Raw genomic sequence first — 22539 nt, forward strand, 5'->3', positions numbered from 1 at the left:
CCAAAGGGGACTTCTTTGCTTATAAAACTAGATAAAAATGGCTCAGATGAATAAACTTTCCTATTTCCACATTTCAGTAACATGATCTGAAGTCAAAATGGTACCTTTAGATCATAAATGCCTTCAGAAAAAAAGGAAGGAAAAGATTTGACTGATGATGCTAGAACTGCATGATACCAGGCAACTGTATCTAACGCTCCAGATATTTTGTTTATTTGGAGAAATAACTCGTGGCATTTAATATAAATTTCGAGATCAACTGTATAAATTTCACTTCCCCATGACCTACACCTAAACCCAGAATTTTAAAGATTTGACCTTTATGTTGTGGAGTGGTAATTCAATAAACACATCTGGTTGATAAGGCAGCAACTGTCTTCTGTCTCCAGCAAGGATTTCGAGTGGAATATTTCGTGCACACACAAACATATCCTTTTTAAAAGGAAAGTTTCAGACGTTCCTTCTTACTAATGTTACTCCAGAGCTCAAAAGAAAATGAGTGACCTGGGCCGTCATATGGTCTTGCTACTACCAGACAGGATTTTCCCTCTCTCCTCCATCCGGCTCCGTGTTGCTGAGATCCTAGGTTAAAAGAAGTTTGGAGCTTTACGATTAGAGGAATTCTATTCACACACGGCTGCCCTTCTTTCATTCCATGACCAATCCTTTGCTGCTGTACATTTGGCACACACAAGAAGAGGATCGCATTGTGTAACACTACATGGCGTGTAAGTAAAGAGACTGTCACCCTGTGAAGTGGATCCTCACGAAGCCAAAATTCTCCATCGTAAATAGGATCTCTTCACATGTATATTGAGACTCATGTTAAGTTCCCCGGCTGAACATACAGCTGGAAGGATACAGTCTCTTCCTCCACTGGCACATGGGGGCACACAGGAGTGGGCTTTAAATTTTTTAGCAAAAGGTTCTCTGCTGATTGCTGGGTGGGCATGGCCATGGTGGGTGTGGACTAGTCCACCAGCCACCAACCAGTGGGTCACTGGTGGGCCATGAGAAAATTTTGGTGGGTCACAGAGAAATCTCACCTCCAGAGCACCCCCGTGCCCCAAAGCAATTAGTTCAGGCTGCACAGAAAGACAAGGCTGCACTGCCCACATGGCCCACAGGAACGCTCCCCACCCACTCACTCCTTACCCAGCAAACTTGCCTGCTAAATTGCTATTTTTCTGACCATCAGCTGTTCTGCTGTGCTGGGAGATTTAGATTAGCTAGGAAGCAGGAAATGGTTGGATTTCTTGCTTTCTAGCTCGTCTTTAGATCTTTGGCTCTGCATTTAAGCACAGCCAAACCTCCCTTAGGACTGAAGGTTCTATTATTCAGTGGAGACTCACGGCAAGCAAATTTGATGTGACTAGACTTGAGCTAGCCAATGGCAGATAGACAGATCACTGAATGATTCTCTGATCAACTTAATCTGCCTGCCTGCTTTGCCTGATTTTGGGTAAAAGTTGCTCTTTTTAATTTTTTTTAAAATAAAAAAATTCAATATTTATATAAATATTTATAATATTTACATATAAGCCATACCCAGCCAGTCACATGACCACCAAGCCACACCCACAAATTAGGACACACCCACAGAATCGGTTAGTGGTCCCTGGGATTTAAAATTATGAGTTTGGTGGTCCCTGAGGCCCAAAAGGTTGGTGACCCCTGGCCTAGTCGGCCTCCTACACAACTGTGTGTGTGTTTGCCCTCCCCGAGCTCCGGAGGCTTTCTGGAAGCCAGGAACAGGCCAATTTCAGGCCTTCCCAAACGTCCATGAGGCCCAATTTTTGCCCTCCCTGAGCTTCCACTCAGGCCCTGCACTTACCTGCATCCAAAATGGGTCACAAGGGTGGGGCCAGCCAGGAGTGGGATTTGGGGGTTCTCTGAACTGTACAGAATCTTAGCTAGAGGATCTCCTGAACTCCTGCGGACCCCCAGCAGCCCACCCCTGGAGACATGCCTAGAAATCTGCCCCACCATCCAGAGAAAGAAAAACACACAGAGATTGTGGCTCCTTCTGTTTGTCCTCCATCTTGCTTGCTCAGAGATCCCAACTGTTGACAAGGGGATGTTAAAGGGTCACAAGCAAACAAGAACAACAGCAATACCACTTAGACTTCTATACCACTTTCCAGCCCTCTCTAAGCAGTGCTACAGAGTCAGCATATAGCCCCCCAACAATCTGAGTCCTCATTTGACCGACCTCGGAAGGATGGAAGGCTGAGTTAACCTTGAGCCTGGTGAGACTGGATCTGCCAAATTGCAGGCGGCTGGCAGTCAGCAGAAGTAGCTTGCAGTACTGCACTCTAACCACTGCGCCACCGTGGCTCTTTAGATTAGAAACTAGCTCTTCTATTTCTACTCCAAAACTTAACCAGTTCCTTACATGGGCAGCCTGCTTACTATTGACATGGATGCAACTTGTTGGAAATGGCTCCCTCCTCTCACGCTATGTGTAGCTCTGAGTTCCCAATTGTTAAAGGCTGGGATTAGAGAATTTTATTAGAGACCTAACATGCTGTGCCCATTCTCCTGGACTTTTCCCCCCAAATGCTGCCCTAACAACATCATCATAATCTGACAGACAAAGTACTCTGTTTACTTCTGGAAGGGAACTAAAACAAACTAACTTTCATCATGGTACCAGCCAAAGCAGAGGTGGTATTCAGCAGGTTCTGATCAGTTCTGGAGAACCAGTAGCAGAAATTTTGAGTAGTTTGGAGAACGGGCAAATACCACCTCTGACTGGCCCCGCCCCCATCTATTCTCTACCTCCCGAGTCCCAGCTGATTGGCTGGGTCTTCTTTTGTTGCCCTGCATAGGAGAACGGAGCTGGAAAGCAGGTTAGTGGGGTGGGGAGGGAATGGAGATTTTATAGTAACCTTCCCCTGCCACGCCCACCAAGCCAAACCATGCCCACAGAACTGGTAGTAAAATTTTTTGAATCCCACCACTGAGCCAAAGCAAACTCAGAAGATACAGCTGAACAATTTACTCCTTAATTATTTGAATAATAATTCCTGGAGACGGGGGTGGGGGAGAAAACCTCTTAAATTTCAAATGCTGGATATTGAAAAGTAATGCAAGGGAAAAGACAGGATAACCACAGAGGTGTAGCAACCAAAAAATACAAAAGCGAGACAGAGAAGTAATAGACTTTTTCCAGAGAAATGCCATCTGCCTTGCAGATTACCCTTTCTGCAATCAAGTCACTTGCTGGTCCCAAGTAAAAAAAATCAACACTGAAATCACAGGAAAAATAGCTTCATATAGCTATTCCCTGAGATCAGGGAAAGATCCTAGGAAAAAACTCTACGAAGCAATGTTTTGGCAGTTAGATGCAGTGATTTTCTTGAGAAAAATCTGGAGGAGAAAATAATTTTCCGTACATTGTGGGAAAATGCTCCCCAGCACACCCTTATGTGGGTATGCACCACTGACCCAGCCTTCCCAGAAGGGTGAAACTCATGGTTTGCATAAAACCTGTCACAAGAAAAGAGGAATGAGATTTTGTTGTATAACAGGCTTCACAAACAAGCACACCTACAAACAAACAAATAAACCCGTTCAACAGAAATACATATTATTTCTCTATAATCCTTGTTGGTCAACAAAATCCTTGTTGGTCAACAGATTGTGTAAGGACTAAGCAGATACAGATGCCCAAGATGCTTTATTTGGGAATAATGTCCTTGTGTCTCAACAGTGGGTGTGAATTCAATTAATCTGCCTGTTTCATGGTTCAATTTACTGAAAATCCCAGAAGAGGGTAAATTTGGCAGCAGGATTAAAGGTATGTGAATTAAGCCACTAAGGGGCAGAATTTCTCTTGTACTTTTTCTTTTATTCAGAGAATCGTATGATACAAAAGGACCACGTGGAACATCTGGTGACTATTACAGCTGCCCATTTGTTTTCTTCTTAGTAAGTTGTATGAAAGATGCACCAGATTTGGTGCCGCAAATCAGCTCTGGATAATTTCAACCAGGAAAAAGGACCAGCTTCATCCAACCTTGATTTGCTGGCCCTCTTCCCATTTGCTGCATTAGAGATTTTCTGCTGCTTCCGTTGGACGTTTTCAGAGTTTCATCTGGCTGTATTTTTTTATTATTTTTGAGGATGTCCAACCAAACGTCCCCCTTCCTCCCAGTCCAAAGCCTGGTATCTGCATACTGCAACTGCACCTTCATTGTCTGTAGAGGTTCTCAGTCATCCAGGTCATGGCTGTCCCAAAGATGCTTTTTCAGGAGGCAGCTGGACTTTCTAGTTTCTCTTTGAAGATGTTTTACTTCTCATCCAACCAAGAAGCTTCTTCTTCAGCTCTGACAGGGCAGTGAGGAATGGAAGGATTTATATTACTTGCAGACAGCTGGTCAATTGCATTCTTTTTAGAGGGTCATTGAAGCACTTGGAGGTTTATCTGTGTCCTCAGGGTCACCTGAGTTGTGCTCCTGATTCCTGTGGTCCCTGTGTGCAATTTTTCAGACTACAGGAACGAGGAGGACTACTCAGTTGACCCCCAAGGACACAGATAAGCCTCCAAGTGCTTCAATGACACACCCAAAATCTCCATAGACCGTTCTCATCCTGGACATTCATATTTCCATCTGTTACCATCAGGGAGGAGTTATAGGTGTCTTAAAATGAGGAATAATAGATTGAGAAACAGTTTCTTTTCCAAGGCAGTAATTGTCATGAATCAACAGTGCATTTGTGATTTAGTCCTATTATTATTATTATTATTATTATTATTATTATTATTATTATTATTATTATTATTATTATTTTTAAAACTCTGTAGTGTGATTGTGATGTGGTGTTTGGGGCACTGTGCTGGAATAGCTTGCAAATTTCATTGTATTTGTGGAATGCAATGACAATAAAGGTTATTCTATTCTATTCTATTCTATTCTATTCTATTCTATAAAAAGAATGCAAATGACCAGCCATCTGCAAGGAATATAAATCCTTCCATTCCCCACTGCCCTGTCAGAGCTGAAGAAGAAGCTTCTTGGTTGGATGAGAAGCGAAACATCTCCAAAGAGAAACTAGAAAGTCCAGCTGCCTCCTGAAAAAGCATTTTTGGGACAGCCATGACCTGGATGACTGAGAATCTCTACAGACAATGAAAATGCAGTTGCAGTTGCAACGAAAGTCCTCAAAAAGCTTTTAGGTCAATGACCCATGTGACTGTCAGTGGAGGGCAGTGGTAGCATGGGGTTTATCGATTCTGGCTTTGGCTGTTGCAGGGGCCAGGGTTCTTAGACCAATTTCAATGAGCTCTGGGACAGAACTTTCTGCTCTTCTTGGTCATCAGGTTGGGATTTGGATGCTTTGCCACTCGCGTTTAATATAATCAGTGCGTACAGTCCTTGAACAGAATGGACATGTGGAGTTAGTCTCTCACTTTAACCACATGACTACTCCTTCGCCTTCTAGCCAGAATACTTTTGAACGTGGGTTTAGTGGTTTTTGCAGAGATTGCAAGGAAGCATCTGGAGATGTCCCTCCCTCTCCAGCCTTCCTTCATCCCACTCCTGGCCAGCATGTTTTCCCATCTTTGCCAAACCCAACACTCTCTGCATCTGTCTAAATATGCCCCCACCCACCCACATCGAGGAGAGCATTTAATGGTTGCCTTTTCCCATCAGTACAGGCACCGGCCACTGAGCATATGCTCAGGGCATCTAGAAACAGCTATCATGCCCTTACATTCACTGCCCCATTAAGCTTTAATCAATGTGTTTGCAATGGTCCTTATCTGTCGTGTTCAGCTTTAATTTGCATTTTTTTTTAAAAAAAACAAACCCATTGGTATGGAGAGTGACTAAACTTTCCAAGTTTCCTTGAAGGTATCATCAGGTATCACCTGTGCTTCGTCCCATGGCATGAAAGTTTTGCACCCCTCCAGTAAGAAGCACAGAGTCCTGTCTCAAGCTAGGCACCCACAAACCAAACCGAGAGGTGGTCGCAATTTTTACTGGGAAGTTTGCAAAGCGAATAAATAAGCGACGAAGGAAATGCGAGTTGCAAATGTACACCACGCACGCACGCGAGAGAAACCAAGTGTCGTCGTCCCCAAAGTCCAGCAAACTTGCCTTGAGAAAGTGAGCCAAATCCGAAACAGAAGGAACAAGAGTGGTCAAACGAGGTTCCGAATCTCTAAACGGGGTAGCAGAGTAGTTATCAGCCTGTCCAAAACGGGAGTCTGGATAAACGGACGGTTGTGACCGGTGGGGCCTTGAGCTCGCTGCTTTTTCTTACAAATGGAAGCAAGCGCTGTTTGTCGCTCATTTGGTCGTGCGAGATTCCCTTCGCTCCGCTCTGCTGTCCGCCCGGGTGGGTGAGCCTTTGCCCCGGGAGCTCAGACGCCGCATTTGCCGAGACCCGGGCTGGCGGCTGTGCTTCCTGGCTCCCGGCGATGCAGCTCCTCGGTTCGTCGGAAAAAGAACTGTTTGCTGTTTGGTCGGATTTCTCATCAGAGTCCAAACTGGCCGTGACACACACCTGTCCGGGTCTGGCTAGCATTTAACTCATCCGTTGATAAGGGATCCTTAAGGTTTGTCTTATTTTTTTGACTGATTTTGTTTTTTTTTAAGCACTAAATGTTTTTTTTTATTTTTTTAGTTTGCATTTAATATAGATGTGGGGACTAGCCTGGGGGAAAAACATCTGCATTTTTCATCTCTTATTAAACCTTCAGCACTTAACTGAGTCTTAATGTCTTGTTCAACTAAGCAATGGGGGGGGGGCATTGTTGGGTTTTGGTTAGGCATCAGTTGGCCTTAATTTGACCCCGAGTATGTGATGCTTTAAGAGACAGTTTGGTGTAGTGGTTAAAGGCTCTGGACTAGAAATCAGGATGCTTTGAGTTCTTGTCCTGCCTTAGATACAAAGTCATCTGGGTGACCTTGGGCCGGTCACTCTCTCTCAGCCCCAGAGAGAAGGCAAGGGCAAACCACTTCCAGAAAAATCTTACCTTGCAGTGACTTATCTAGGTATTTTCCAGAAGCCAACTTTGGTTCATAAGTGTGCATGTGTGTATGTGGCGCACACTCACACACAGGCAGGCAGGCAGGCAGAAAAAGACAGTGCTTGGTGGGAGAAAAAGGAAGCTGAGAAATCCTTTGACCCCCTTTTGCTAACTTGGCCCACAAGAAATAAACAAAGATAGTCTTCTTACTGTGTTTTACTTCTTACTTGCCTTACTGTGGCAGACTAGAAGTTGGCAATGAGCACATTGCAACTTCCACATCAAGGACTGGAGGGCAGCACCTTGACCTGACCATCTGTAAAAGCCATGAGGTGGTGTTTCCATCTTACGGATAAATACTTTGGGGGGAAAGCTAGCCCTTATTCCCAATTTTTTTTAAAAAAATTGAAAGCCTTCTGGACTCAGAGCAATTTCGTTTTGCAACTTGAAGCAGTGCATAATTCTTTTACATAACTCTACAACTAATTAACTCAAGCTTTCTGAATTTCAGCACTACAATGTGGGAGTAATGTTGTTATCATTAGTGTTTAAAACAATGAAATTTGAAATCTTTGCCAATTTCTGAGTCATGCAGTGATCTATCACAGACTCATCATTGCCTTCTTAATTCCATCCCTAATTTATGTGCAACACTTAGCATTTTTTTTAGGAAGAAACTTTTTTTTCCTTCCTAAATGTATTCAGCTTTAGTTTTTCCTCATATGAACCGGCTTTTTCTTTTTGATTGATTTTGTTGCTCTCCTCTGGCTACTTTTACACAACGCTGTTCATTCCAATGCTGTGATGTTGTCAACTTCAGTCATAGGATGAAAATATCAGGGACATTAAAAAAAAACAAAACAGAGAGACTTGATTATGATTATATAACGAGTATAACTCATTGATATCATTGATGCAGTTTCTCTCCCCCCCCCCCCACTAAGTACTTAAGACTTTAACTTATCGTAAGATTTAAAGATTTTGGAGAAAAGGGGGAGGAAAAGTGAGAAGTGAGAAGGGGAGAAAGAAGAAGAGAGGAGAGAGAAGAGTGGAAAGGAGAAGGGGAAAGGGAGGAGAGGAGAAGGGAAGGGAAGGGAAGGGAAGGGAAGAGATACTCCGAGCGAAGTCGCGGCGGAATACTTGGCTGCCTCCAAACGCGCACGAGACGGTGGAAGCCCTTCAAGTGCCCGCCTCTGATTGGACGGGTGACGCATCGCGGGGCGGGGCCTTGCCGGCAGCCGAGGCTGAGGCGCGATCCGATAAATACAGGTGGTCCAAGATGCTGGGGCAACACAGCTTCCCGACGTTCTCGGCGGCTCCCAACTTCCCCGCGCGAAGATGTCTCAGACGCTCAAGTTGGCCACGAAGGCGTCCTTGGTCGCCAAGCTCTTTCCTGAGCTGTGGCTGGACTCTCTCCTCGGGGCGCGATCGAAAGTTCTGAAAACTCACAAGACTCTGGAGGAGATGCCGGGACCCAGCGCTCTCAGCTTCTTCAGCGACCTTTTCTGCAAAAGAGGGCTCTCTCGACTGCATGAACTCCAGGTAAGAGTCGCCTTGAGATGATGGAGGGATGGATGCATGGATAGGGGGGAGAGAGAGAAGATGGATGGATGGATGGATGGATAGATAGATAGATAGATAGATAGATAGATGATAGATAGATAGATAGATAGATAGACAGACAGACAGACAGACAGATAGATGGGATATAGATAGATGGGATATAGATAGATAGAGAGATAGAGAGAGAGAGAGAGAGATAGGGAGAGAGAGATGAATAGAGAGATGGATAGATAGATAAATAGAGATATAAATAGAGAGAGAGAGGTAGATAGATAGAGAGACATAGATAGAGAGACATAGATAGAGAGGGGAGAGAGAGAGATGAATAGAGAGATAGAGAGATGGATGGATAGAGAGAGAAAGAAAGAGAGAGATTGATAGAGAGAGATGGGGAGAGAGAGATGAATAGAGAGATAGAGAGATGGATAGATAGATAGATAGATAGATAGATAGATAGATAGATAGATAGATAGATAGATAGATAGATAGATGATAGATTGATGCAGACAGACAGACAGACAGACAGGACAATATCATCCTTCATCACCACTATTATAAAATCTCTCCCTCTCCCCTTTAAGGCCTGAAACTAGCAAGTCTTCTCTGTAATGCTTCTCCCCATCAAAAAAGCAATTGCGCAGTGTTTTAAATTCCAAAACCCTTTTTCTTGCGAGGGCTTATGCAAAACCAAAAGACAAGGTAGTCTAAAGAAAAAAAAAACCCGATCCTATGGGCAGTTCCCCACTTTTCCTATTGATCCAAGATACTTGATAAGCAAAAAACTTTCTGGGATTACCCTGTGCGGCAGTCTAGGCTTTCCTTTGCAAGGTGTGGTGTGTCTATGTGCGTAAGGAAATGTTTTGTGCTCAAAAAAAAAAAAAAAAAAAGAGGTTTACAGATGGGAGATAACCAAGTCTGACTCTCCTGTAAAATATCTGTGAATGAAGCAAGGTAGTTGCACCACCCAAATCTCATCTATGAGCTCTTTTTTCTCAATTACAGTCCCTTCCTTTTTTGGAAGGGGACAGTGGACAGCAAGCTGTTCCTTCTTTTGGGAACAGAAGTCATACACAATATGATGGATTCTGCTCCTTTCTTCCCAGTTGTTATCCAGGGGTGTCTCCAAGGCTCTCTTACTGTGTCAAAAAAAGGATGCTTGGAAAAGGGGGAGCGCCAGGAAAGACAAAAAATGGCAACAGCCATTGGATGAGCAATTTTTATTTTTGAATGTATGGCTCTTCATGATTTCTCAAATTGTCCTTTAAATTTTTCTTTCTCCTTTTAAATTCTTCATGGATGGTGCCTTGATTATTTCTTTTTAAAGCTTCTGCCAAATCCCAATTATCCAAATAACTCATACTAGTATGAATGTGGTGAAGAGATTGACCCTTGGCATCCCTAAAGCAGTGTGGGAATGAACCTCCAAGTTAAGGACACAGCATATAATACAGCCTTATAAGTAGCATTGAGCAATTCTCTAAAGCGTTGCTGAAAAATTTCCGTGGCTCTCCAGGAATCAATGGGAGAGAAGTCACAGACATTTAATGGCAATTCAGTAGAGCCAGGGCAAGATGAACATAAGATAACCCTGAGCCCAACCACCCCTGGTTTATGAGGGCATGTTTATAAAATGGGGGCAGGTATCGTACAAGGTGCAAGAGGCTATTTCAGTAATGTCAGTTCAGTGTGTTGTTTCCTACCTTGCTTGTCCGCTGTGCTCTGTTATATATAGACAGCAGCTTTCTTTGAGCCACTGAGTTGAGCAAAACCACTTTGACCTTGTGCCCATCCATAGCATTAAACTGTACTTGTGTGTGCAATTATGTAATTTTAAAATCACTGTGTGATGACCTGGGGCGTGGCACCAAGGCAACACAGTCAAATAATCAGTAAGAGTCCCTTTATTATCTCCAACTTTGCCCCCAATGTCCAGGTTACCTTCTGGCTAGAGGAAAAACTCTCCCAGGAACAGCCTTTGACTGCAGAAAATTAAGTCCAAAACATGGTCAATACAAACTGTAACTTAAAATCTAAACAAGCCAAACTGAAGTCATTAGTTTGGTAGGGCAGGAGCAAGAATTTCAGACTTGAAGGCACAGCAAAACTCACATGGTTGGGAAGATGCCAGGAATACAAATAAGCCACGACAACACAGGATAAAGTCACGTTTGCTTCCAGCAGCCTGTCGCACGCAGCCTGCCTTTCTTATCAATTGTCTTCCCGGCTGTGGCTAATGAAGGGAATCAGGGCCCTTTCCTCCCCCGTAAGCGCACGTTGCTCTCTTCTCCGTTGCTCCCTATGTGCCCTAGGAAGAAGAAGGGGTGGGCCTGGTTCTTCCTCTGAACTCCCTTTCCTTTGTTCTATCTCTCCCCTGCTCTGCCCAGCCAGACTTTGCCCTTCCCCAGCCTCCTCCACAGCCAACAGAGCCACACTCTCATTCCCTGTTCGGCTTCCTCCTTGGATTCAGTCTCCAACAGGGGCATGACACACTGATAGTTCTATGAAGTGTGTACAGATGAGTGTTCCCTAACCCATTCTTCTTTTAACATACATGTTCAATGAGTATGTTCAGTAGTCATCTCAATAAAAGAGTATTTTACTATAATTGTGGAGATTTTCTCCATCTGCATACTGTAAAAAAGAGAATATTTTAGATTACTTCCAAAATCTCTCTGCCATTCATCAATCCTTGTGCTTCCTCTAGGTTTAGCACAGTAGACCTGAAACTTTTTTAATGGAAGGTCTCCTTGGTGCTCTCTGAGTTTGGTTGTTTTCTTGCCGACTTTTTTATTGTCCCTATTTAAATTTGCAATGGCGCTATTATATAGAATATTTTCCTATTGCAATTCAATTCTTCCTTCCTGGTGGTATCAGATGCTTAGATACTGAAACAGAGTGGTGTAAGCTGCTACACTATGTTGTCAAAATAGGTTTATAGGTTTAGCAGGACATCATTCGATAGGCAGAGAAAAATATTCAAAACACTTGTGAAACATCCGTGCCGGCATCGGTAATATCATTGTCCTGATTATCTCTGAAAAGAATCCGAGGGATGAAGAGAAGACAGTTTTAGAATATCATATCAGTGTTAAGTTTGTTGAATGCTATACTGGTAATCTAATGTCAATTATTTTCATAAAGGTAAAAAGACCTCCACATAGCCTTTTCGATGGGTGTGGCTGTTTGATTTATGTACCACTGCTGTCTTTGGATGGTGTAGGAAGTATTCATGATTTGTATTCTCTCTGCATGTGTATCATCTAAGGATGATTGTACTTATTAACTGTCATGATCCCCCCAGCTTTTTACTATTTTATTATTGTTGATGTGCTTTGTATTTCCCATATCAGGAAAAGCAAAAGAACCATTGAAAAATGCTAATGCTTAACTTAAGAACTCCATTTAGTTTTACTTAAGACTTCTTTCGCTGTTCTAGTTTATCAAAGAGACACAGAATCATAAGGAGTAGCAACTTAACAGAAAGGGAGACTAAATAATGAAAGCTACTCAAGAGTCTGAAGAATGCTCTAGTCTAACCAGATGAATGAAAAGCACAATCCTACACATGTTTAGAGAGCTAACAATCCTTTTGCCCAACTTTCAAGAGTCTACAACACAGGGAATCCATCCAAAGAAGGCTTAAGCCTATTTTCCGATCCCATTCATTGCAGTAGAAAAAGGCCATCTACTACCGTTTGTCGTGTAATCTTCAAGATTGAAATTGTCCTTTCATGTCCAATAAGCCACTGTCCTTTGCACTGGCAATTTTTAAGTGCTTCTTCAGATATCCAATCCGAGTTAATCCCTTTTCACATATGCGAAGATGCTTGCATTATAGAGGTTCTGGGATGTACCGACATGTTTGGGTGTTCATTTTGGGCATCGGATGCTTATGCTTTTGACATGGAGAGGCTACCAGCAAGGGAGAAAAATTCTGCAATCATTTTTCCCCCACCAAGGAAATGTAACTATTGAGAAACTGGACACATTAAGCGTATCTTCCACAGATTCCATATATTTCTGCCTAGAGTGGACTGGATTTGAGATTAACAGCCTTTCTAAATTCTTTCTTATTTAGTAATCCCTTCAGTAATTATGCAGAATTTGAGGCTAATCGAACAAAAGAGATTGGGAGGATGTAAATTGTGTTTCCTGACTGGATCTTCTTCCCTGAGTGGATCATTATGGGATGTCTCACAAGCTTCTCTCCTGGTCTCCTCCTAGATCGAAGGCAAGGCTAAATATGGCCCAGTTTGGAAGGCGAGTTTTGGGCCCATCCTCACAGTCCATGTGGCAGATCCCAGTCTGATTGAACAGGTGCTAAGACAGGAAGGCAAGCATCCCATTCGCTCTGACCTCTCCTCCTGGAAGGATTATCGAGTGTGCCGAGGCCACGCATACGGGCTGCTTACAGCGTAAGTATTCGCTGCCTTCTGTTCTCTAGGCAGGCTGGCCATATTGCAGCAGAGTTCCCCCCGAAGGCTCTCCTTGCAGAGGTTATTCCATTCTCATGATTTCCCACCCGGCCAATCATTTCATGCATTGGTTAGCTATGGAGTAGCTCCCTCTAGTGATTTCCCTGAGACTTTCAAGAAAGTTTTTATGCCTAGGAAGATGTGGCTCTGATGGAACCATTTAGGCAGCACTTTTAAAAGCCCGTTGCCATTCATCCCTTGATATAAGGAGTTTCTGCCCTTGAGACAGCTAACTATCAGAACTAGAAAATAAAGAATCAAAGCCCAATATAATACAGTTAAAACTTTGATCCACGCAACTTATAAGTCTCAGCTGAAAGGGGGAAGAATTACAGCCACTCCAGGAAGCAAACAGTTGGGGAAATTGTTGACTCTCTAAAGTTGGCAAGTTGAGAGGGCTGCAGGAACTTAAAGGGACCAAGATAGGACAGGACAGGCCCCATTGTTAGGTCAAGTGAATCAGTTACTTTGGGCAGCCAAAGCAGGTCAGGTGAGTGGGCGACACAGAGAGCTAACGAACAGAGTTGTGCGTAGTTTCCCTGAACCATGTCAACTATCTGCTGCCCTCAATTCCAGTGATGTGTGCTGTCTTTCAATCAGTGCCCAAATAAGATCCGACTGCCAGTTCACTTGGGTTTTGGGTGAGGAATAGGGAGGGCTGCCATCTTGCCTCTCACATGAGGCAACATATTATCCTGAAAAAAATCCTCTTCCCGAACCGTGTGGATATCAACAATATTATCTGTTCCCATGACACAAAAACACATCTTAAGACACAGGAAACTCTAGACAATTGTGTAATTTACCACCACTATCTACACATACTCACAAAACATATGTGTAGGTGGTAGTGGTGAATTACCCAGTTGACTACAGTCTCCGGTGTCTTAAGATGTGTTTTCGTGTCACGGGATGTTTCCTGCCCTCTATATTTCTCATGCAAAATCAGCAGAATTAGGCAGTAATGGAAACTTTAGAGCAAAGACCTCAGATAGTGCTACATGAAGGATTTCACAGCTGGGTTATGTAATGGGAGGGACACACCTTATTTATGGGTTTGTATGTATTATCAGGGTTTATATGCCACTCTAACCCACAGAGCCTCCAAAGCTACATCCCACAACATCTCTCATCATTGGCCAGATTAGCTAAAGCTGTTGGCCACCAAATTGTAGGCAGAGCTTTCCTACTTCAAATGCTCAGCTGATATCCTTCTCTTTCTTTTGGCATCTCACCTTTGTGGCTCTGGAAAGGAGGCTAAAATACTTAGTAACAGGCCAGGTTTTCTGCCCTACTATGAGGGCACGAATGGAGACAGTTTTAAGCCATCATTATTGGCCCTTTCCTGCCTCAAGGTGTCTCAGAACTTCTTCTCTGTGAAGCACCAGCTTCATTCTGTGTTTCTTCCTTTGGAGGCCTGCTCACTAGAGCTGATCTGTGGAAGACAAGAGGGAAGAAGTCCCTCGTGTTTCCTGGAAATGCGTTACGTGAGAACAGAAGTGTCTTGCTGAGGCTTCTGCAAGCCTACAGGCTGGGAAGGGAGAAGTTACCCTGAGGACCTCACTAAACCATAGATGACTCAAGCTCCCTCTGTAGGGGTTCTCCCATCTGCTTGGCTGGTGGCTTCCACAGCCTGGACCAATGCAGGATATGAGTAACAAGAAAAGGAAATGTATCCAAGAGATAAGCACAGAGCCCTTTTGGAGGGGCTTTGGGCAGTTTGTTTCCAGATTACTAGTGGACTATCTATCCCAGTGTGGTGCAAAGGTTAAGGCATCAGGGCTAGAAATCAGGAAACTGTGTTCTAATCTTGCCTGGGGCAACACCCAGCTGAGTGACCTTGGCCCAATCACTTTCTCTCAGCCCTAGGAATGATGCAATGGTAAACCACTATTGAAAAACCTTGCCAGGAAAACTGAGGGGACTTATCCAATCAGAATCAGACATAATTGAGTGGTGGGGGTTGGGGGAGGGAATCTCTTTTACGAGGTTTGAGGTGTAGCTCCACCAAGCTGATACTTACCTCTCTTTGGAAAAGGGAGAATGTTCTTACTTGTTTCTAGTTTTTGTCTCTGTAGAGCTTTGGGCTTTCCTTCTGTCCGGCAGACTAATGGAGGCTGTTTTCTACCACACAGGGAAGGTGAGGAGTGGCAGCAAATTCGCAGCATCCTAGGAAAACACATGCTGAAGCCCAAGGAGGTGGAATCTTACACTGGGACCCTGAACGAGGTGGTCAGTGATCTGATCGGCCGGCTGCAGCACCAGAGAAATCTCCATGAGCGACATGTGGTCAAGAATGTGGCCGATGAATTCTACAAGTTTGGATTAGAAGGTATCTTACTACTATGCCCGTTTTATAAAATTTCCCCACAAAACTTCATCTGCATCCAAGTTACACCGGTAGCTTCATTCACAAGTCGACAAATCTAGGATAACGATATAATGTAGTGTAATGGGTACAACGGAGCCAAGCTGAGGTAAAGTACAATTCGTCCTCAATTTAGAACCATTTGTTTAGCAACAGTTTGAAGTTGTAATAGCTCTGAAAAAAAGCAACTTTCAACTGGTCCTCACGCTTAACAATTGTTGTAGCCTCCCACAGACATATGAGTTAAATTTTGATGCTTGGAAACCAGCACATATTTACAAAGGTTGCAGTGTCCAAGGTCACATGATTGCCAGAGTCATTTCGATACAAGATGGGCAGCAAATAAATACATTTTATTTTAAATAAATATTTTTTTCTTAAATCGCAAACTTTCCCATCCAGCTTCTCACAAGCAAAGTCAATGGGGGAAACCAGATTTGCCTAATGACCACATAATTCACTTAATAGCTGCAGTAACAACTGTGGCAAAAAAAGGTCACAAAACTGAGCACAACTTCCTTAACAACCACCCTGCTTAGCTACAGAAATTCTGGTCCCAATTGTGGTCGTAACTTAAGGACTACCTTAAGGACTACCTACATGATTTTCATAAGGCTGATGATACAAACACATGAGAATATATACTTTTCTCCCCATGTATGTCTTTACTATTTCAGCACAAGTATACCATCACTCAATATTTTTCATGTTCCAGGGGTTTCTTGTAAATCAGGATTTCAGGCATTTTAAAAAACGGCAACTTATGTTGTTTTCTGCAAAGTGAAAACCTCCAACTTCAACATTTAAATTTAATTTTTCGATTAAATTTTTAAAACCCTGGTGGTTGCAGAGAAAGACTTGAAAGTGTATGGCCAGTGCTTGTTAAAACGAAGCAAAACAAAACCCCGATACTAAGGGATGAGGTTTGATGGAGAAAGTTTCTGCTGTAATGACTGAAGTGGCCATTCCTTTCCTTCCTTTCCCCAGGTATTTCTTCGGTCCTCTTTGAATCCCGCATTGGCTGCCTGGAACCCAAAGTTCCAGAAGAAACAGAGAAGTTCATTAGCTCCATCAACACCATGTTTGTCATGACTCTGCTCACCATGGCCATGCCCAAATTTTTGCACCAAATCTTTCCGAAGCCATGGCAGAAATTCTGTGAATCTTGGGACTATATGTTTGAGTTTGGTGAGTGTTTGCACCACGAAACTTTCGTACTTTAAGTAATTTTAACTAATCTTTGATTGGGAGCAGCCCACAACTGGCTGAAAAATGGGTGGCTGTATAAATGTTATAAATAGAGAGAGGATAGATAGGTGTGTGTGTGTGTGAGAGAGAGAGAGAGAGAGAAAGAGAGATTAGAGAGAGAGAGAGAGAGAGAGATGATTAGATAGATAGATAGATAGATAGATAGATAGATAGATAGATAGATAGATAGATAGATAGATAGATAGATAGATAGATAGATGATAGATAGATGTAGATAGATAAGTCAGGTAGGTAGGTAGGTAGGTAGGTAAATGATATAGATAGAAAACAGAAGATAGATGATAGATAATGATAGGTGTTAGATAGAGGATATAGATGGAATATAGAAAATAGATGAGAGAGAGAGAGAGAGAGAGAGAGAGAGGACAAACAGATGATAGATGTAGATAAGACAGGATAGATACATGTGTGTATGTGTGTGTGTGTGAGAGAGAGATGATAGATATAGATGATAGATGTTGATTGATAGATGACAGATAGATGAGAGAGGGGGGGGAGGGAGGGAGAGAGAAAGATTCCTGCTCTGATGTGATTTATTAATATTGCCCTTGGTGTTATTTATTATGAAGAATGGCTTTGTAAGAACTAGAAATGTGCTATTTCTCATTTCATTTTCTGTTACAATTTTCTTCTTCTCCTTTCTTCTGAGAGTCAGATTATTCAGGAAATTCCCCAAATGCAAAGTCTAGATAGCAATACTTTGAGGATTTGATTGAAGGATAGTCTATAAATACCCCAAACAGATAGATACCTTTTGCTGCCATGTTATAAAGAGCCAGGGCTGGCCTATTTAATAGATGATGTTCTCTTGTTTGCCTAAGGTCGTATTAAAATATATTCAAGCTTTGTTTGAAACAAGAAACCTTCAGACCTGACTGATATGTCGCAAAGGTTGTTAAATATGTTGTTGGATGGCTCCAGCAGGGAGACAAGGAATAATCTTTTGCCCATTTCTTTTCCAGCCAAAGGACACATCGATAAGCGGATGGCTGAAGTTTCAGAAAGAATCACCCAGGGGGAGAAAGTCGAAGGAAAATACCTCACTTATTATTTGGCACAAGAAAAGCTGTCCATGAAATCCATCTATGGAAATGTGACTGAGCTTCTGCTGGCTGGTGTGGACACGGTAAGCATTTGGGGATGCGGTGAAATTGAATATTTTCTGTACTTGCAAGCATTATTTCTCTCTACCTTTTGGAAGCCCCGTCCAATCCAACTTCAGCTGAAACTAATTCATTGATAGATATTGGGGACAAGAGATTCGATGGATGATCTCACCTTCTTAAGGTGGGAGTCAAAAGGTCTGCAGGCCGCAATAATCTTTTCTTGAATAAATAGTCAAGAGGACCATATTCCTTCCTTTGTGTAACTGTTCTTTAGAAGAGGCCAAGGATGCAGGTGTAATGGGATTTTGATTGAACCTGACATTTATTTCCTTGCTTAGAGCAAGGATACCTTTCCCCAATCAGTGACTTTCCAATTGTGTTAGATTACATTTCCCATCATTTCCAGTTAGTGAAGGACATAGTTTAACATACACACACAAGGCATTTGAAGAAGACTGCTTTAAAATATGTAAAATTGATGACTCTTAGCTTTCTTTTAATTTTTTTTTGCTGTAAATAATTTTTTGCACTGTGGATTCTTCAGCTCTGTTTAGAATGCAATTGCCATCCACGCTTGATCTGGCATAATCTGATGAAAGAACATGGATTCCATCCACGATTCTTAGCTTTTGGGTTTTTTTTGGCTGTACGAAAGAAGAATGCCCTAGACAGCTAGCACAAAAAACAGTACCTACTACTTAGCAACAACAATGCTTCCAGACTCGTAGGGAGATTATTCTCTGCACTGCTTAGACTGGTTCTGAATCCATCTCTATCTCTCTCTCTGTCCCTGCAGATCTCAAGCACCTTGTCCTGGAGTTTGTATGAGCTGTCCCGTCACCCTCAGATACAAGCGGCCGTCCATGAGGAAATTACCACTGTGATGCAGGAGGGCCTCATTCCAACCGCTGCTGAGGTAGCTCAGATGCCTCTGCTGAAGGCCGTGGTGAAGGAAGTCCTGAGGTGAGTCTTATTTCAGGAACAAATGGGAAGCTGGTACGTGGAAGGTAGAGAAACACAGAAACGTCCTAGGCTGTGGTGGGATTCAATTTTTTTTTACTACCGGTTCTGTGGGCGTGGCTTAATGGGTGTGGCAGGGGAAGGAGATTGTAAAATCCCCATTCCCTCCCCACCCCACTAACCTGCTTTCCAGCTCCGTTCTCCTGGGCAGGGCAACCAAAGAAGACCCAGCTGATGATCTGGGACTCGGGAGGCAGAGAAGAGATGTGGGCAGGGGCAGTCAGAGGTGGGATTTGCCGGTTCTCTGAACTACTCAAAATTTCCGCTACCGGTTCTCCAGAACTGATCAGAACCTGCTAAATATCAGCTCTGGTCCTATGTTGATCTTGCAAGGGGAAGCTTAAAAAACTGGTCAGGTTTCTTTTTGCACAGATGCCTGCTAGGGGGCCTTTTCAGGAAAGAAGCTGAATGGTAGCAGTTCAAGGTCACCTGTCATTTTTTTTTTCCACTGCACTGATCATAAGACCTGTCTTTTAAGGTCAGCCTTCTATTCTTGTCTGCCTTTGGCATTCAGAGATGCTAAGTTTTATCACTTATTTGTCCATGTACTGATAGTCCTTGACTTACACTGTTTGCTTGGTGACCGTTCCAAGTTACAATGGGCCCACCACAAGCTACTTGTGACCCTATTTTGAAGTGACAGTATAATGGGCATAACACACATATATCCCCATGGTCAAGATATCACATTTTGGACACTGCAAAAAGGGTTCACCTTTATGGCTGTTTGCAGAGTCCTGTGTTCACATGACCACAATTTTTTGATGGTTTTGGGGATTTACTTCCAGTTTGGGTCAAAAATATGCCCATTGGGTAAAGCAGGTCATCTTAATGACCATGGTGATCATTTAACAACCACTACAAATTTTTTTTTATAAAATTGGGTCCAATCACAAAGTGACCCACTTAACAACTGCAATGACTTACAACTTACAACTGTAATTCCAGGCTCAATAATAGTCTTAAGTAGAGGACTAAGTCTACCAACATGGATTTTAAAATCTACTAAAACTCTTTGCTTTTCTTTGGCATGGCACAGTAGCAATAGCTATTGCACTTAGACTTATATGCCACTTACAGTGCTTTACAGCCTTCTCTAAGTGGTTTACAAAGTCAGCCTATTGCCCCCAACAATCTGAGTCCTCATTTTACTGACTTTGGAAGGATGGAAGGCTGAGTCAACCTTGAGCTGGTCAGGATTGAACTGCTGGCAGTCAGCAGAATTAGCCTGCAATATTGCATTCTAATCACTGTGCCACCAGGGCTCTCAGTAGATGCTCAGCTTTCCTGCTTAGATTTTTGCCATGGAGCATCCATTTGGAGGCTGGATGCAAATTTAGCTTCCTAGCTAGATAACTTTATTTCTATCAACATGCTTTGGGCTAAGTATATATAGATCTGGACAGCTGGGCACGCAGTGAAATCTGTGATTCCTTTAAAATAATATTTGCTTTTGTTTGCTCTTTACAGATTGTACCCAGTGATTCCTGGTAATGCGCGTGTCATCTCAGACAGGGACATCCAAGTGGGAGACTATATGATCCCCAAAAAGGTGAGCAAGAGCAGAGATGATGCAAATGGAAACAGAAAAAAAGCAGAGAGTAACCATTAGTCTGCAGTATATTGCCACAAACCATTCATGTGTCATTTGGATGCAACAATTAAAAGCAACTGCTGAGTTAAGCTATGGACCTACACAAGACAAGGCTGATAATCTAGACACAGTGTGATCTCCACCACATGTGTTCATCTAGGACTGCAGTTACCAGCTGCCCATGATGGTCTACTGGAACTCTCCTTTCCTATCCAACGTGCAACTGATTTTTAATATCAACAAAATTATAAGTTGTGAAGTCCTTTCTGAGAGGAAAAAAAATAATAACATATAACAGAGGTGCCCAACTTGATTTCATTAAGGGCCATATCAGGGTTGTGTTTGACCTCGAGGAGGCCAGGTGAGCATGGCCAGCTTGATGTCACTCATGTTGGGAGTGCTTGTGATGGGCCGAGCGCTCTGCCGGTCAAAATGGAGCTCAGGAGGGCCCCTCCATTTTCACTGACAAAGGCACTGCAGGCCGGTCCTTCCAGGGTGCCACCATGGGCCAGATCTAAGCACTCTGCAGGACAGATCCAGCCTGCGGGCCTTGGGTTTGACACCCCTGAAATAAAATAAATGGGAAGAAAGAGTAAAATCAATACAACTATTCACCATAGGATACCAGGGAGGCCCAAAATAAACCTGTTACTCCTTGTCCCCAAGTTTCTGGAAATGTATAAATATTTTAGGATAAGCATTCAGGAATTCTTATTAGATTGGAACTCAAGGAAAGGATTCCTTAATGGAAATATTGTTTTAAAGGCAAAATGAAGACTTGGGACCAATGAAGGTTTAGATCAAGAAATGGGAACAACAGTAACACTTCAAGAAGGATAGGGAAGTGGATGTAGAGCAATGAAACATGTGGACATTCTGAACATGGGTTTCTGAATTGCTTTTCTCATGTTGGTTCGTTTTTCCCCTCTTCCTCTTTTCTTTAGACCCTGATAACCCTTTGCCATTATGCTACCTCTCGAGATGAGACGTACTTCTCCGATCCCAACTCATTCCAGCCTGAGCGATGGCTGCACAAGAATGCTTCACACCACCCCTATGCCTCCATTCCCTTTGGCTTTGGCAAACGCAGTTGCATTGGCCGACGTATTGCGGAGCTTGAAGTATATCTGGCGCTGGCTAGGGTACGGTTTACTGATGATGATGTTATTTTCCAGATAAGTTTTTGCTCTACAACCGGCATGGTTGAAAACTTGGAATTTTGTTTGTGGAGGAAGGCACAGTGGCAAAACATTGTCTCTCTCCTTCCCTTCCTTCCTTCCTTCCTTCCTTCCTTCCTTCCTTCCCTTCCTTCCTTCCTTCCTCCCTCCCTCCCTCCCTCCCACCCTCCCCTCCTTTCTTTCTTTCTTTCTTTCTTTCTTTCTTTCTTTCTTTCTTTCTTTCTTTCTTTCTTTCTTTCTTTCTTTCTTTCTTTCTTTCTTCTCTTTCCTCCTCCTCCTCTTCCTCCTCCTCCTCCTCCTTTTCTCCTCCTCCTCCTCCTTTTCTCCTCCTCCTCCTCCTCCTCCTCCTCCTCCTCCTCCTCCTCCTCCTCCTTTTTTCCCTCTCTTTCTCTCTCTCTTCTTTCTTCTTTCTTCTTTCTTTCTTATTAGATTTATATGTCACCCATCTCACTAATGAAGCAACTCTGGCTCACTATCTTCCATTTTTAACACACACACCCCCTCCTTTTTTTCCTGCAAAAATATCACTAAGAGGAAAAGTTGGAATAGTTGCATGAGGATTTTGGATCGGTCAGGTTATTATTGCCCCGTCTAAATGCACTCCCCTCACCCCCCACAATAGTTAAACTTCATATTATAATTTGAGAGGACAATGTTAAGATTGAGAACTGTCTTACTGGGTTAAAATTAGTCTGGTCTCAAAGAATGCTAAAAGATTTCTTTCTCTCCCTTAAAAAAAAAAAAACAGATCCTGATGCATTTTGAAGTGAAACCTGAAGAGGAGGGACAAATTGTAAGCCCCATGACCCGGACCTTGCTTGTGCCAGACAAGGACATCAACTTGCAGTTTCTGAGTCGTTAAAAATCAGACAAAACAAGGAAAAAACCATTGACTTAGGCTTCCTGTTGATGGGCAACCAGCACTTACTGTAGCCTTATTGTATACTGTAGAATCTAATAGCCGCAAGTGGAGCTACCTGTCTG

The 22539-nt window shown here is 43.0% G+C and overlaps 1 protein-coding gene across 1 annotated transcript; it reads left to right on the plus strand.

Moving 5' to 3' along the window:
- The first annotated feature begins 8299 nt into the window (after window positions 1–8299).
- Window positions 8300–22418, plus strand: CYP27B1 (cytochrome P450 family 27 subfamily B member 1). The gene is made up of 9 exons (XM_026714808.2): window positions 8300–8524; window positions 12770–12960; window positions 15156–15352; window positions 16376–16576; window positions 17620–17783; window positions 18560–18726; window positions 20254–20335; window positions 21322–21519; window positions 22304–22418. Exons 1-9 carry the CDS (start codon window positions 8321–8323, stop codon window positions 22415–22417), a joined length of 1518 nt encoding a protein of 505 aa, XP_026570593.1. The 5' UTR covers window positions 8300–8320; the 3' UTR covers window position 22418.
- Window positions 22419–22539: the final 121 nt, after the last annotated feature.

Source organism: Pseudonaja textilis, chromosome 2 (assembly GCF_049901715.1).
Source record: "Pseudonaja textilis isolate UNSWEBS1 chromosome 2, rPseTex1.2, whole genome shotgun sequence".
NCBI lineage: Eukaryota > Metazoa > Chordata > Lepidosauria > Squamata > Elapidae > Pseudonaja > Pseudonaja textilis.